This window comes from Gymnogyps californianus, chromosome 3 (genome assembly GCF_018139145.2).
Source record: "Gymnogyps californianus isolate 813 chromosome 3, ASM1813914v2, whole genome shotgun sequence".
Taxonomy (NCBI): domain Eukaryota; kingdom Metazoa; phylum Chordata; class Aves; order Accipitriformes; family Cathartidae; genus Gymnogyps; species Gymnogyps californianus.
Genome location: NC_059473.1, coordinates 31,983,814 through 32,000,939, shown reverse-complemented (window position 1 = coordinate 32,000,939; position 17,126 = coordinate 31,983,814). Strand labels below are relative to the sequence as shown.

At 42.2% G+C, this 17,126-nt stretch overlaps 1 protein-coding gene across 2 annotated transcripts; it reads right to left on the bottom strand.

Annotated features, from left to right (window-relative positions):
- Nucleotides 1-1,142: 1,142 nt before the first annotated feature.
- SUPT7L (SPT7 like, STAGA complex subunit gamma) lies at nt 1,143-16,885 on the bottom strand. Of its 2 annotated transcripts, none has more exons than XM_050894819.1 (4): nt 16,251-16,885; nt 8,966-9,290; nt 6,845-7,082; nt 1,143-3,327 (listed from the first exon to the last, which is right to left on the bottom strand). In XM_050894819.1, the coding sequence occupies exons 1-4, from the start codon at nt 16,661-16,663 to the stop codon at nt 3,065-3,067; spliced, it is 1,239 nt and encodes a 412-aa protein (XP_050750776.1). In that variant the 5' UTR covers nt 16,664-16,885; the 3' UTR covers nt 1,143-3,064. The 2 variants fall into 2 exon arrangements, with proteins under 2 accessions (XP_050750776.1, XP_050750777.1); XM_050894820.1 differs by lacking the exon at nt 16,251-16,885 and adding an exon at nt 13,274-13,287.
- Nucleotides 16,886-17,126: the final 241 nt, after the last annotated feature.

Sequence of the window (17,126 nt, the reverse complement as noted above, 5' to 3'; positions counted from 1 at the left end):
CATTGATGGTGTGGATGTCTTCAGCGGCGGTAGTCAAGTTGAACTCACTTTATGGGCACACAAAGGAAAAACAGACGTTTCTAAAAATGCCATTCATCTGACCTGCTTTATACTTCTACTCCAAGGCCAGATGAACGGTGACCTAAGAATGACAATTTCTCTTCAGCTGCAAATGGGGCCCAGAGGAACAAATTTAGCTGCAGACATCTAAAGCTGAGTGAGAAGATACCACCCCAAATGCCTTCCTTGTACCTGGGTAGTTGAACAGCATAACTGTGCTGTATTTCTTCATGATAAGCAGTTTTGCTTAAAACCATTATCATATAGGTCAGTAACACTTCAGTGTCCATCTAAGCATTCTCCAGCCAGCAACAGTCTTACCCAAATGGAAGAAAAGCTCAAAACTCTCACAAAAGTCTCTGAAGGACCACAGTGCCTTTTTTGAATAGTAACTAAATCCCAAACACACTTCTAAGAGGCAAATACTACTATTCTCTTTTTCACAGCTGAGAAAACAGGGACATTGCAGCATGCCTAATGGTGACTTAGAGGGAATAAAAATAAAGATTTCCTGATACACTGGTCCACTGTTCTACTACTGACTAGGCTTCAAATAGCTAGAATTTACCCCCCAGGAGAAACCTTTAAAACTGTGATGGACAATTTTAACTCCAATGCCCATAAAAGCCTGTGGTCACACATTCTTATTAGACATTGAGGAATTTTATGTTTGGCTTCCACTTCTATAAAGTGGAAGAGAAATACAGTTAGGAAAAAAGAATTAAGGCTAGGCATGTCATACAGAAACAAAAATACTATGCCTGGAGCTCATTCTTTCAAAAGATAAACTTGCAATTGTAAGGACAAATGGGAGGTTTGGTAAATCTCCCTCAAACATCCCAATGGGTTACAGGTATAAAGCCAGTTTAAGTGGCTGTTCATTCTTGATTCATGTTCATTCTAGCTTTTTTGAGAGAGATACTCACTGAATCAAGTTAAAGACTGAGTTGATCAACTGAGGATTGTTCAGAACAAAAAAAAATGCCATCAGTCAGCTCAACCATAAAAGCAAGCAGCAAAATAGATTCTGTTTCAGACCAAGTTGTCAAGATAACAACTTTGAATAGGAAACCTCAGCCAGCCTGCAGTCACTGCACTCAATCCAATGAGCGCAAAGGAAAAGTTTGCATTGCCAGTACCGGGGCACACCAATAGTAAAAGCTGCTTTAATTCTCTCCAGAAAGCCACATCAACTTCCCTGACTAGATGATCAAGAAATCAAGTACAGAAGAAGCTCTGCTGGACTTGTGACTAACAAGGAAGAATTGGTGGAGAATGTGAAGGTCTTGGCTGCAGCAGACATGGAATTGCGGCATTTAAAATCCTGACAAACATGTACAAGACAAACAGAGTCCTGGACCTTTAGGACAACATATTTTGGTTTATTCAAGGAACACCTTGGCAGGATCTCACGAGGAACTCCCCTGTTCTCCCAAAGGGGCCCAAGAGTGCTGCCTTATCTTCAAAGACAGCTTTCTCAAAGTAGAAGAACAGTCCTTTCTGATGAGCAGAAGTAAAGCAGGCATCACAGAAGGCCAGCACAGATGATCAAGGAACTCCTGACGGAGCTCAAACACAAAGAAAAAAGTACACAGATGTGGAACTCAGGATGAGCTGGCCAGCAGGGTTATAGAGACTCAGCCCAAGCATGCAGGGACAGTTAGGAAAGCCAAAGCTCAGCTGGAGTTGAAACTGGTAAGAAATGTGAAGGGCTTTTTTAAGTACACTGGAAGCAAAAGAAAGGTTAAAGAAAATGTGGGTTTACTGTTCAACAATGCAGGCAACCTGGTGAAAAAGGATGCACCTTGTACTTTGAAGCTGAAGTACTCAACACCTTTTTTGCTTGTTTTCACTGGTAAGGTCTGCCTTCAGGCCTGCCAGGTTCCTGGGTCTACTAGCAGAGTGTTACCTACAGCAGAGGAAGATCGAGCTAGCAAGAACTTAAGCCAATTGGACATACCTAAGTCCATGGAACCAGACAGGATGCATCTGAAGGCACTGAAGGAGCTGGCTGATGGCACTGCGAGGCCACTCTACAGCATCTTTCGAGGTCAGCAGCAGCAGCAGCAGCGACAGCTCCCTAACCAGTGAAATATCCTGACTTAAGACTGACTTGTTGCCTGCAACAGTTAGCAAGAAGGTAGCCAGCACGTTGAGGGAAATCATTATTTCTCTCTATTCAGCGCTTGTGAGACCGTATCTGGAGGATTGCATCCACTTTTGTGCCCCCCTTAGAAGAAGGGCACTGCAGCAATTTTAGTGGAAGGCCACAAAGCTGGTTAGGGGGCTGGAGCACAGGACATACAAGGAGAGGCTCAGGGAGCTTGGTTTCTTCAGACTTAAGAAGAGAAAAGCCTAAAGAGAGATCTCATTGCATAAAACCACTTAATGAGCGGGTTAGAGAAGACACAGTCAGACTCTTCTCAGCGATGAACAATGACAGAACAGAGGCAATGAACACAAGTTGGAACATGGGAAATTCCAACTGGACACAAGAATATATTTTTTCTTACTATGAGGGTAGTCAAATATGGGAAAACACCCAAAGAGGTGTGGCATCACCATCCTTGGAGATACTCAAAACTCGACTGGACAAGGCCCTGAGCAACCTGATCTAACTGGCTGTGCTTCAAGCAGGGGGCTGGACTAGAGACTAGAAACCTCAAGAAGTCCCTTCAACCCAAATTATTCAATGCTTCTATGACTTAGCAAATCTCCTCACAACTACTTTCCACTGGTAACTTCCTCATTAATGTGCCAAAGCAAGCCATGACACCATCAAATGTATAGGGTGATCTTCAATCTCATGAGCCAGGATGGGGTACAGAAGCCAGCAAAGAGGGGAGCTGCAGTGCAGTAGACATCAAATGTCTCATAATTTTATGCAAGGTCCCTCACACATCAGGGCCAGCCCTGTTTATGAATCGTAGCCATCACAGTGCTCTCTTAGTTCATTTCAAGTCTACTACATACCATCAAGATTAAATAAAAAGACTGTCTCTTTTCACATCTTCTTCATCTTTTTCTTGCAACGCTGGTTGAAGACAGGTGAGGATCCCATCAGACTGTCAGCAGAATGAGAACCATAGCTGCTCTCAGAGCCATTGGGGCTCTGTGGCATCCCAGCTTCGCTCATGCCTGACATCGGTTCCTCAAAGACATCGCTGCCTAGGACCCCATGGCCATGTACATTGGCCTCCTCATTTTCCTGTGGCTCCATTTTTACCTGTGCCAAGTTCCAGAGCGGGGAAGCATTCACCTCAGCCCCTAGAGAGAGGAAAAGCACAAAGTAGTAACTGAGTAAAAAGACAAATTACAAACAGCATGCAGATGCAAGGGACAACAGCACTGGTAAAGAAGGAGCAAAAGCAAAGCTACAGGTGAACTGGGGGGGGATGGGGGGGGGGTAGGGAACAAAACACACCAACCAGTGTGAAACAATAAAAAAAATCTGTTGGCTTTTTTTTTTTAATAGCCCAGTAATTGCCGCTCTGAAACATACGATGCTATCCTTTCACAGCAATCCTCCACATGATTTTCTCTGTGAGAAACAACAACTTAGAGAGTCCACATCACTCTCCAGAAGGAGTGTCTCAGCAGCAATGAGTACACCAACAGCACATGGACTAGACCCTGCATAAGCAGGACTCAGAGGCAGTCCAGAAGTCATTCATGATGAATGGTCCTTGCAACATCAGCAACCTCCTTTAAGCTGTCAGACACACTGGACTTCTGGTAGTTCTGCAGGGGAGGTGAAGTGAGACGGCAGAGGACTAGGTAGATGAACAGTCTCAAATACCACTTCTAGCACTGAAATGCAGGGACATCAGGGCTGCAGTCAGCCACCCAAGTGCCTGCCTCCTTGTACTCAACACCCACAGGTATCATCCCATCCTTCAGCAGAATGGAAAGAAACCCTCTTGGCTCAACCTCGCAGATACCCTGCTGGGAAATAGCACCCCCCCTCCTTTTTTTTTTTTAAACTTTTGGACTAGTGTGCAGTCTGAGCAGATTGAGGATTTTCTGTACAAGATTATGAAACCATATTTCTTGATAACACCACATGTTTTTCTCCCCAAGAGCAGTAATTATAGATTGCATTATTTCTGCTAATTTACAGTTTTAAGAGAGACAAAAATCCTATTAAAAATACACTAATTGGGCCCCTTGCTGAGATGGGCATAAACAGCCCAGAACTGAACAAAGCCTGAAATCTTCTCACTTTTAAATCTGGTCCCTCTTGTGTGGGGTTAAATTCACATGGAAAATAAAAAAAACCTAGGAAACCAGTTTTAGTAGGTTTTCCAAACCTTGTGACTTGAGAAGCTTGGCTACAGTTTGAAAGCACAACCAACCCTCTTGTACTGAGCCAAACCTACTACTCCTTATTATCAATATACTACTAACAATAGTCCCTTATTACTAGCAATTACACAGAGAACAAATCTTCCACCATACGTTTGTACTGTGAATTCTCCCTTATGAAGGAGTCAGGAATCTTTTCCAGAGCAGCTTAGCCCAAACCAGGGTTTAGGAGACCTTTGTGCTCAGCAGTTAAGACAGCAAGCCAGAATGAAAGTGCTTGCTGGTGTCCAGTTGCTTTAATGAAAAGTCCTTTTTATGTTAATTATAAGTAAACGTATTCCTCTCAACAACAATGGACACATCATTAAAACACCATCAGTTCCGCAGAGTTGCAGTTCCAGCAACTGGGGCTCACTAAACTTACTGTGTCTTTCGTCAATTGCTCTTCATTACTCAGCCTTATTCCTTTCAGCTCTATCAACTGTCACTGAGAGTGTCACTAATGACTAACAGTACTTAAGCATTGACACAGGACGTTTCATCTTCAAAGCACTTTAACTTCCAAGTACTTTACAAATGAGCTAAACCTCATGTCATCCTGCTGGGTGGAGGAACAAGGTCCCCAATTTTGCCTCCATTTCCCCAACTGCAATGCAATTAAGCAGCTAGCCCACAACTGCAACATCAGGCATAAGCAGAAACACGGAAGGCTGTAATGAGAGTTTTGCCCTCAGACACTGAAGCCTTGCTGCCCTCTCTATGGGCCTCACACTTATATTTTCGAGATGGTGGTGGTCTAATTGCAGCAGCTTTTTCTCGCTCCTTATGGTATTATGCTCTCCAGCCTGCCCAGCTCTAGACTGGGACTTCTCACAATGACGAGATTTCCAAAGGCCCTTGTGAAGTGAAGAGGGATTTTCAGGGAGGAACAGAGCACTTGTATTCTTAATTAGAAAACATCAATTCGGTATCAGAGAGGCAAGAGGCATTTAATATACAGCTAGCATGCTAACCTCTGGGTCTCAAGTGGTAGATGCTAATACAAAGCTTTCCAGATGAATCACTCGCAACCCCAGATGGGCCAGAGGAGTCTGCTGTTCCCTCTCCCACAAAAACACGAGCACTTCACATTTCAGAGGCACTATGGAAAACAGTATGAGCTTCCAGAAAAACATCAGATGGATTTGTGCTTTTTTAAAACTCAGCAGAATGTGCTATTTAAAAAAAAACAAACTAATGGACTCAGAGGCATACTCTAACCTTACTATATATGCTACTTAATTTAGGGTTAATAGGAGGACAGGCTTCATTGTTTTTTAACCAGACTGTAAGTGAAACAGTTATTATTGCAGGGATTTCCAGAGTTCAGAAGGTTCTATACAAAAATCAAAACTGGCTTTCTTTGGGAGAGGAATGTCTTCTTCATTTTCCAGAAAATTTAGCACTACTAAACAGTGCACAGAATAAAACTTGCATATAGATATAGAAAAGGCACAGCAGTAGCAGATGCTCCCATGCTGGTCACCAGTGTGCTTCAATGCCAACATCAAGGGATGACACTGAGGAAGAGAGTGCAGTCTCCATAACCCCACTACTTCACTCACCATTTCACTTTCCATGACCTCAGCTAACTACAGCAGGCTTTAGGGTAGAGATGCTAGTATAGGAGAGACTCCCACAAGCCCGTTTCACATAAGTCACTGATAAGCTTTCATAAAACAATGATTGTCACCACCACGGTGACTTCTGAATATGGAGGACTGCACCAAGTGGCATTAGTATTTCCATAACTCATTTAGTGCCTAAACTACATAAGGTCTTGAATTTACTCCAGTCACAAGGAACATGGCCTTTAACTTTTCAGTAACATGGATCTCTGGACAAGAATCCAAAACTACCTGGAAAAAAACAAAGGAAAAAAAAAATATCCGGTACTTTCCTTACTAGAAGTAAGGATAAAACTCCAGTCTCTTTTAAACTCCTTACTAGAAAAAAGGATAAAACTCTAGTCTCTTTTAAACTAGAATATATACATATATATAAACCCAAAAGTTATTTTTGTCTTTCTTACATCAGACTGGAAAAAAAGCCCTGGTATTCACATCTGCAGCAAATACCCACAAAACAACAATAAAGCCCTTGGGCCATCACTGTAGAAAAACAATCTATTTCACACCAATAACAAAGCCAAGAACTTTAACAATCCCCTAAAAATAAACACCATATAAAGCACTTTGTGTTCTACAGGGTCCACGAATGGAGTAAATATTTAACAAATCCTCATAATTGATACCTTTGATTCTTTGGGTTTGTATTTAGAAAGCAAGCAAGGGTTTCTCTCCTATCGAAATCTTTTTATTAAAACCTAAAAATTTTTTCTCCCTCTCCTTCCTCACACTGGGATCTGCTATTAAAAATGGAAACAAGATCACATGGAATAGCCGATAGACTGTTTCCAGCACTAGCAAGAAACCCCTACCTGAAGTCTGCGGGGAAGCTTCTACTTCCAAGTTGGCAGAGAAGCGCTCACTTTGAGCTCCAAGGACTCCAACAGGCAAAGACTGGTCACCAGAAGCCAGATCTCCTTCCAGCTCCTCACTTATGGGGAAAGTAATATCACTAACAGGTTCCTCCTTAATCTTCACAGGCTTTGTGTCTTCTGCTGCCTTTTCAGGGTTGACAATCTTCTCATACTCTTCAGAGAGCTGCTTGCTAACCTGTCAAAGATCAGTGGGGGTGAAAAAGAGGCCAGAAAGGTCTGAGTGACTTCAGAGACTGACGGCAATTACATTGCAGTGCGCTCTGTTCCCAGAATATTATTAACATCTGACCTGAACGAACAAGTAAACAGGTTATCAGCTACACAGGAAAGATTTTTTTTTTCCCCCTTTAAGAACACTTTCTGTCCTGTAATAAGGGACTTTAATAAGAGGTTTAATCCATTAACACATCTGCTTGATAAATATGAGCACCTTTATTTCACAGACAGTAATGATGAGGCCCAGAAATTTAAACAGAGCACGAAAGAAAAGCAAAGTGTCTCAGTCTTACTTTTTGGTTTTACCTATAAGACTATCCCCCATCCACCAGTAACAAATTTACTCCAGCATTAAAAACCACGCAGCTCAGATATTCTGTAGTCACCACTGGGCAAAGCCTGGTTACCTTTTGTCAGATACACAGCAAAAAACACATAAGTTTTCTCCAGTCAGAGAAGTGAAACAAATACAGGAATGAGATATAGAACTACCCTGTACTTCTAGAAACTTAACTGTAAGCAATTAAATTAAAAATTTCAGACTTCATCTGCTTCTAACAAATGCTTGTTTATACCACTGAATCCCAACAGTCCATGAACTGTGCTCAGGAAAAGCCCAAGGCTTTTTAACAGCAGAAGCAAGAAGGAAAAAGAATAGCAAAGCCTATTTCCCCCTTCTAGATACACTTCCAAATACAGAGGCTACTGTGAACCTCAGTCCTGCATGAAGAACAGAACAAATAAGACAATGACCAGCTGCAGGATGACAGTGAGCTGCATCAGCAGAACAATGCAGAAAACCCAAATTCCAAAAGGAGACATCTGAACAAAAACATTTGAATACAAATGAATTGGTTTTTTGAACAAAAATGTTTTTAATGAAGACAGATCTTGATGACGTTATTTTTATGCACAAAGCTTAGAGTCCATCACAATTTACATACTACATGCACTTACAGGTGTCTCTGATTTGTACCGCCCCTGTAAGTCACAAGGTGCCAACCCTGGGAAAAGAAGGAGCAGAAGGTAGCTGCTACAAGATGAGCCAGCTGGCACTCAGATAATGTGACAAGGAGGGATGGTAGGTTTTGCCCTTGGTCACGGGCTACCTACTTGATTCAAGTCTTGTTTTTCCCCACTTCAAATCCTTGCATTTCTGTAAGTCCACAACAGGCAGACAGTCTTATATGATTCAAATAAAATGCGTATGTTTAATTTCACAGAATACCTGGACCAAGAGAAACGATACCCTTATTCTTACAACCTACACTGATATGGTACCTCTTATTCCAAGGAATTTAACAATTCCTCTTCTTTCTCCACAGAAGCACAGTCCCCTCTAGAGTGGAAGGTAGCACCTGTGTGTGACAACTCAGATCAGCACAATACTACCCTATACTCTTAAAGCTTAAGCAAGTCACCCCTTGCTTAAGTGAACACAAGCCACTGTACAGCCAAGTAATTTTTGTTCATCTGCTTACTTGTTTTCTGAAACGGTAAGCAGCCAAATATCCCATTAAAGCAGAAAATTCAGTTAATCAGTCAGTACTGATTTTACCTCTACTTGATATTTTTGTCTGGGCCATTCAAGAGCTGGGGGCCTCCTCTTAAACCCAGACAAACCATCAGTAGAGCATTCTTAGCCTCAGTAGGGACACAAGTAAGGGGCTGTCTTCCAGTCAAAAAAATCCTGTTTCTCTTTTCCTTGATGACTCCTCTCCACATCCAAGAGGTTTTCTAATCGGATTTTACTTCAGTAAGACCCAGGACTTGCTATAGGAATAAGCAATTGTACTGGGGGTACATTTATTGGTGCTGTCAGGTCCCTACTGCTCTTCTCACCTGAAGCATGTAGCTGTGATAATCCTTAATGCGGTGTTGCCAGAACTTCTGCAGCGAGAGCACACTGCCAATGCCCACTTCATGGAAGACCTGCTCCATGACATCAGGGAAAGGGGTGTGCCCAAGTCGAGCTTCCCGATCCACAGCAAAGCGCAGCAGTTTCGTGAACTTCAAGCAGTACTCGTGGGCAATGTCTGTCAGGGTCTCCAGGACACTCTCATTGGCACACTCAAAGCCTGTGTGAGCCAGGATGGTGGCCATCGACTGGTAGAGAAGCTGCCGGCAGGAGGACCAACTCAGCTCAGTCACTGGCTCCCCTTTTCCTCTAAAAACCAGAAAAGACAAAAATAGCACACCTCCAAAACCTGAAAGGAATGTATCAGTTGAAGAGATATTGTCAATAATAAGGTGATGTACAAAGGGAAAGCAGATTGTTTGGGGTTCTCCACAGCTTCTCCATTAGATATGAACACTACTTAGTAAGGGTTTATCTGCTTTCCCTTCTTCCCCTCCCTCCAAATCAGCATTGCCAATTCTCATTTTCCCTTCTAAAGCTGGAAGATTCCTTGGGTAATGCACGAATGTGGGATGCAAATCTTCTGAACCCTTAAGCAACTCCCTTCCCACCCAAGAGCTTTTCTCCTGGAGAGGTGAATTAAATGGGTCCTTGACACAAACAAAAAAAGGCATTTTAAATAACATGAATGCAAATCATTTCCCCTCTCAGTTAATTACATTTCTCTTCCTTATTATCTCTGATGTCACAGGCCTAATAGTCAGATACAAAGGCTTCTGGGATAGACAAGATCTGAATTTATAATGCAGAAGACAGATATAAAAAGCAAGAAACAGGATACACATACATTTCATAAAGGTACACTGTAGCCAAAAGACCATTTCCCTGCCCTCATTTCCAGTAGTCACTAAGCACAACACTGAAAGAAGTATCCCCGTATGCAACCTAAGAAGTGAACACCAGGCCTGGAGAGGTTCTGACATGGAGCAGCATTCCTCAGCCTTGGGTTTGAGACCTCTCTTCTCAGTGTTGCTAAGCAGGAAGGAGTGACTACACAGGATGGAGGAGATGGAGAACAACGGACATGAGCACTTCAAATATCATTCATTTACAGCCAGGTAACCGAATTTTTCATCAAGATGAGTTAACAAATAGAAATTTCACACAGGAAAAAGAAAAGATGAGATAAGGCAAGGCCTCTGAAAGGCAAACATATTTCTATCAGATCTCTCAACTCACAATTAAATGCATGTGATGTATTTGCCCATATCAGTAATACAGTCTTCAAATGCTGATGTCAAAAAATCAAATTTCCTTTCTGCTAAGTACGGTATTTATATACTTTTTTACACTTCATTCAGCACCAATGGCAGAATTAAGCTAACAATTTCACCCTTCATTTGTTTCTGATCAATTTCTCCCAACATCTTCTGCAGCCCACCCTGAGATTTGCCTCACTCTCACCCTACATTACTTGTGTATCACCACACATTCTTTCCAGTAACAAAACCTGATTAAACAGTACACAGACAGCATTGATGCCTTGATAAAATTCTCACTACTCTTGTTTCTCCAACGAGTGCATTAGGTACCCTTCAGTCTTGCTGAGACACTGGGTCACAGAGCCTTAGCTCCCCCTGATCCTCAGGACTGACCCATAGAAAACCACTGAAACACAGCAGTAAGAAAAGGTAACATTTCAGGGGAGTGCAAATGGAAGGTTAAACTTAGAGCTATCAGGACCAAATTCATTCATTTTCAAGAACACCAGCTCAGCACTTTCTGATTATTCAAATAAAGGGTGGGATCACACTATATTAAGAGCTGCAGATGATGATATTTCTAAGTGGATATTAAGAACAGCATGTGGATCTCAGGTCATGGATTCATCCCAGTTATTAATTGCTAGAAAATTACTCACATCCCAATTCCTACTCAGTTATGTAACTACTTTGTAAAGAAGACAGCAGACACTCTGACAAGATCAATTAAAAGATCATCAGTTCCCTTATAAACCAAGCGTCACCCACACTGGTTTTATATTTCCCTCACTCCCCCCTCCACCTCCCAGCGACAGATTTCTGAAGTTCACAAACAGCCATGTGTCTCACACAACCATGGGACTAGCAGGTTACAACAGAAAAAAACAACCATCAAACAAAACCAACCAGAAAACAACCATCAAAATTTATGCCTATAAAAAAGAATCTCTTCTTTTTTAGCACATATAAAGGACATACCTAGCTGTCCAGCAGCCATCAGCCGAGAGCATCTTACGCTACCAAAAACACCGAACAACAGACTACCATTAATACAGAGACAAATAAAGAGCGATTATTGATGCTCTGCCATTCAATCAAAACACTATGGACAAACTTAAACTAGACACAGAATTTGGCAAGCCCAAGCAGGATACTCAGCCACTTGTAAAGTCCAGCACAACAACCATTTAGCAATGCATATCACTGACTGCTCAGAAGCAGCAGAGAATGTTATATCTGTTTTAAACTCCTAGAGGAAAAGAAACTAATTGCCACCATTAAAATGCAGCTAGGTCATTATGCTGAAAGGGATGTAATCAACTTGAAATCTAATCAATTAAAGGCAGAGAGAAAAGAAATTTCAGGTACTGTACACAAATCCAAATCCCCACCTCTTGTTCTTGGTAAGGTCAGTCAATTATGTTTTGTTTTTCTTATGTTTTCCTGTTTCCCACAATAAACAATAGAGGAAGATGATTAAAAGCCTGATTAGACAGCAAAAATTGAAATATTGTTGTAGATGTTAATGGAAAACAACAAATGAGAAAATACCTTTTTTTCTTCATTTCCTTTAACCTTCAGGTACTGTCTGATAAGAATGCACATGAACAAAAAAAGCCATATAGACACATTTAAGTTGAAAGCAGCTACCTAACATCAAGCCTTCCCAAAAAGGAGCAGCAAACTTCTTTTCCCGGATCATCATAGGTAAAGAGCCTTGGTCTTCGATCTCATCCAGATACGTAGCACCTACAAAAGCACTCTTCCAGATACGATCATTATGCAGAATGCCACCCTCTGCAGCACTTACTGCTTTCCTGAAAGGCTCCCCATCCAGCTACCATCCAAAGCCAAGCCTATTTAAAGTATTACCAGGGTCATACAGCTGCAAGTAAACAAGAGTGCTTTAATCCCTAAAATTCTGTCACTAGAGATTAACAAGACTGGCAATTAGGCCTGTGACTGGGAGGTGATCATCTCTACAGAATACATAGTATGAAATTTATCACAAATTCTGGACAACTTGTCAGTCTTCAATTTTGTATTTCCAATAGGATCTATATTTTTATGTATGGGTCACCAACACTAGGTGATGTTCCAGACAGAAATCTACCTGCCAAGCCACAAATTCATCAGACCCAAAGCCCAGCCTTCTCCCACTGCTGCCAGCAAACCTGCAACATGCAGAACTTCATAACAGAAAAAAGTGTCCGTTTATACCAACCAGGCTTATTTTCAGGATTAATAAGGTTTCAGCACTCACAAAAGGCCCATCTTCTGTGTCAAGAAGACATTCCCCAAAGGCACCACAATCCATTCACCCAAGCTCCTCTCCTGTAAGGCTGTTTTTCTTAAAGGGAAGGAGATCTTGTGGTTCATTTCCCATGCAACTATATTCAGGGGGAAGTGTTTGGGCTAAGTCAGTACAGGGATCGACAGCCGAGGTTCACTTAACTGCAGTAACGGATTGAAGTGCTCTGCTCCCTCCTAGGTGAGCATAAGCTAGCAGCAGATGGAGGGAGGGATTGTTTTTCCTATGAACACATCAATTTTATGAAGCATTACATTGTGGAGTTGAATTTCTACCAAATGAGGTGCAACAAGGTTGCTTCACAGCCATTTCCCCCAAAACAGTAAAATAAAGGAGAACATTGGAAAAACAAGATTATACTAGTCAGTGCATCAAAGAACACAGCACACTAACTCAAACCAGAAAGTTGTCTCCTTTTGGAAAAGGGCCTCTTTCCACCTCATCCTGAGTAAGCTTCTTTTTAAATATCTCTGCTATGTCTACAGAAGGCTGCACAGGTATAAAAAGAAGCTGCTCAACAGATAATGGCCAGAGGTAATAGATAACATTTGGAAAATAAATGGGGTCCCAGTGGCCCAACCCAGAAGATCAGACAGTTTCAGGGCTAAGCCAAAGGGCTTAGTCCAGCAGGGGAAGTACGTTCTGCGTGCTCTCATTTCCACTGCTCCAAATGCTTCCCAACATTAAACCTGCTATCCCACCGACACATACTTCCCTACTTCTGTACAGACATTTCTTAACTACAAGCCCTTCTGCCATGAACTGTCTTCCCATTGCAAGCTCCCAATTTCGTTCACAGATTATCTTTCAATGCAAAGCACACATCCCATGTGGTCAGGAACGCAAATGAGAGAATGGCAGAGAAATCTGTTAAAAAACCAACCATGCACACACAAGAAAAACCATCTGAAGAGGCATATAATGAGTAGGTTAGGTTTCTTTTGAAGACGGATCCATGCTAATCAGAGGAAGCTGAACAGAGAAGGAAAAGCTAGCAGCTGTATTATGGCAAGAGCCTCCTGTTCAAATGGTAGTTTCAAGTCTACAGTTCCTTACTCATTCTTCATCGATTATGCTTTAAGCTTACCTTCTGTTTCTATACCAACCAAAACCAAATGTTAATCCCTTATTGTATATTCCAAGAACTGTAACATCAACAGTTGCAAATCACCAGGACCAGATGGTAATTCATCCAGGAATACTAAAGGAATTCAAAGATGAAATAGCTGAATAGCTGTGGTGAGTCACCTCTTGCTTTAAACTGTCTTGGCCCATGAGGACCAGAAGACAGAAAATGTGAAAACATTTTCTTTTAATAGCTTCAGAAGAGGTGTGAAGAACTACAGGCTGGGAAGCCTGATATATTCTGGTACATCAGAGAAATTCAAAGAAATGATAAGAACAGAATTAGAGGACACACAGGTAAATATGTGACACTCAGAAAGAGTCCAGACAGCTTTTGTAAATGGAAAACCTGCTTCACAAACCTACTAGAGTCCTCCAAATCCATCACCAAGCAAGTATGTAAGAGATCTCCACTGTGGAGTCCAGATCTTCCCTCAGGCATCTGTGCCCGAATCAAGGTTTTTTTCAACATATTTATGAACAGTCTGGAAAAATGGAGGAGAGGAACAGCGTTGTGATTAAAACTGCTGGTGGTACAGATTTTGGGGGGTTGAAAAGACCAGAACAACCGAAAAATAGCAGTAAATTAGGTTCTGCCTCTTTCTCATCTCAAAAGGGATGAGGAGGTAGGGGTTACAGGTATGGAGCGGGGCAGAGGGGAGGAAAAACAAAACGAATCCAGGGGATAATGAAATAAAAGACAAGGGTGTAGTGTCAAAGGATGAAAACGAATAACAAGGAAACGGAAGAGGACATGTCTATATTAAAGAAATTTGTGGTCTGATTCAGGCTGGCCGCTCTTATCTTCCTTTCTTCCTATGTCTAAATATACCTATACACTGCTTCTCAGACCTAGATTACTGCCAAAGAAAACGGAATTAAAACATGCATTTAGTCGAATACTGTAACTCTGACAATGGCACTTCAGAAGGCAGCATAAAATTAAGCACTACCATGTTTTATCAAGGGGAAGAATGGTCTTTCTTTAATTTGTTTTTACACACTAAGAACAAGCGTCAGCAAATCATATAACTTTATTTTTACTACTGTAACAGCACCTGCTATTCTTAATTCATGTAATTGTCTTAAAACAGTTAAGAACAAACATGCAACAACAAACTCAAAGCTTTCCTCCTGGAAAAACACAAATGTTTTTGGTTTAGCAAGCACACAATTAAATTCTAGTCTACACTGCCGCTCATTATAAATCCACTCTCTGTCAGCCACAAAACATTTCATTTCGAAATTGTCTATCCGGTTTTTACAATCTAGTCCTTAAACTCCCCCATGTGGTTGACTGCTAAACAACATTTCTTTACTTGGACCCCAGAAACTCGCAAGGGACAACAAAAAGACAAAGCAGCCCCCAAAACATGGACAGAGCCACAGAACTTAAAGCTGAAGCCACCGGGGAGGACAGAGCAGAACACTGCTCAGTTCTACAAACTACAGGGCCAGAAAGAGCAGGAGTCACAGGGCTCAGACTTTACTCTCACAGGACTGTATTTCCCTTCATCCCTCTTGGCTAATTACTTTATTTCTTCCGAGGATGATGGTGTTCCTCCACAAACAGCACTAAAGAATCACTCCACTGTTTAGAGAGACTATGTTACCAAAAGCAACATCTTTCAATAAAATGCATTTTATACAACCTCAGGCCATTAAAGATCTCAGTGGCATTTAACTGATAAATTATTTTTCATTGATGAACATTTTCCCCATTTTAAAAACTAAAACGTATTATCCTCTCCCACATCATGTTCATTGGTGCACAGTCCTTAATCTAAGAACAGAAAGTTATAGTAGTGAGGATTAATCCCTGAATTTAAATGCACATAATCTATAAAGTGTCGTCAGATCCTGCAAGAAATGCAACACCTCCTCGTGAATTTAGTGCTTGTCAGAGGGGTAGACAGGGAGGTGGTGGCAATACTATTTAATCAAAGACTGGTTGCAGAAGTAGAAGCAATGCAACCTTCCTTTACATTTTCTGGTGGAGCCAGTACCAGAGACAAAAATTCCCTTCATCCATACTCATCACCACCTCTGACCAGAATAACACCAACAAACAGGGTGAAAGGTGATAGTTACTACATCACAGGTCCTTGGCCACTGAAATCTTACAAATATGTTATCGAATCATCTTTTCAGAACCTACAACTAAACAGCCAAAACCTAGTCATGCATCTTCTGGATTTTCAGCTACAATCAGGCAAGTTTAGTTGTAAGTGACCTAAATACAAGAGACTTCACATCCTCTAACTAAACTTGTCAAAATACCATTGAAGATAGCAAAACCATTCACAAACATTTAGCATAGCACTAACAAGACAGAAATCAGCACTACACATCCACAATTTACAGACAGGAAAAAAAAGCACATTTATTTTAAACAACATGCATGTTATTCACACAGGAGCAATCTAAATCTTTCCTTTTCGAAGCCTGTTTTATACTTTACATACAACCATTTGACCCGTCAGCCTAAGGGAATCGATATAACTACATACATATTTAGAAACACATAGCTTTCCTTCAGCCAAGAACTAACCCAAAGAAATACCAACACACCTGTAGAAATCACTCTCTGGGTCACTGTGCCTCAGCTGAAATGGCATTTTGGGGGTCTTGCTATCCAGAGGAAGCAGGTCATCAGGGAGAGGTGGAGAGGCCGGACAAGATGGCAGAGGTTCGTTGTCTTCAGTTTTTATGCCCTCCACTTGCTGCTGGTTTTGAGCCTGAGCCATGGCGATCAGGCTGCGCAGCCGCCTGTTGTGCTGGATGAGCTGAATGGTGTGAATTGTGAGGCTGCAGGGCTCTGAGGGGATGTCCAACATGGTGGTCGGCCGGGGTTTGTTTGCAGATGGCTGATGCAATGGAGGATCTTGGACTTCCACAGTACGAAACTCACGCTGAAGCAGGTCAAAGGAGCTGCGGTTGGCCTGGTTAGATGAAACCGGAATCTCACCCCAATATCGCAGCATTTTTACGCAGGTCACGTATTGTCCTCAGAGCCCAGAAGGCAGCTACCAAATACTGGGGTGCAAAGGAGCCTTGTCGCAAGGAAAAGCGCTAGGCTTTGGGCAGCAACAGAAACTGGAGCCGGGATGACGCTCTGAATAAAGCAAATTATGACTGTCAAGAAAGCTGTCACTCAGTGCCTTACTGAGTAGCACAGTTTCCACGATGCCATCAGGACGCAACGCTGGCATTTAACAGATTACATTGCTGCTTCTCCTGAGCGAGGGAAGAAGAAAGAAAAGCACCCGTGAGGTGGTAATTATTTCTGTTTGTAACAGGGGCTGGTGTGGCTCCACCTGGGCCACGCCGGCACCTCGCTGAGCGGGACCCACGGCGCGCCCTGATTTGCGTGGAGAAACTCCGGGGGCCGCACTCGGCTCGCCCGCCGCCCGCGCAAGGCCCCGCCGCCCGCCCGCCCGCCCTCCC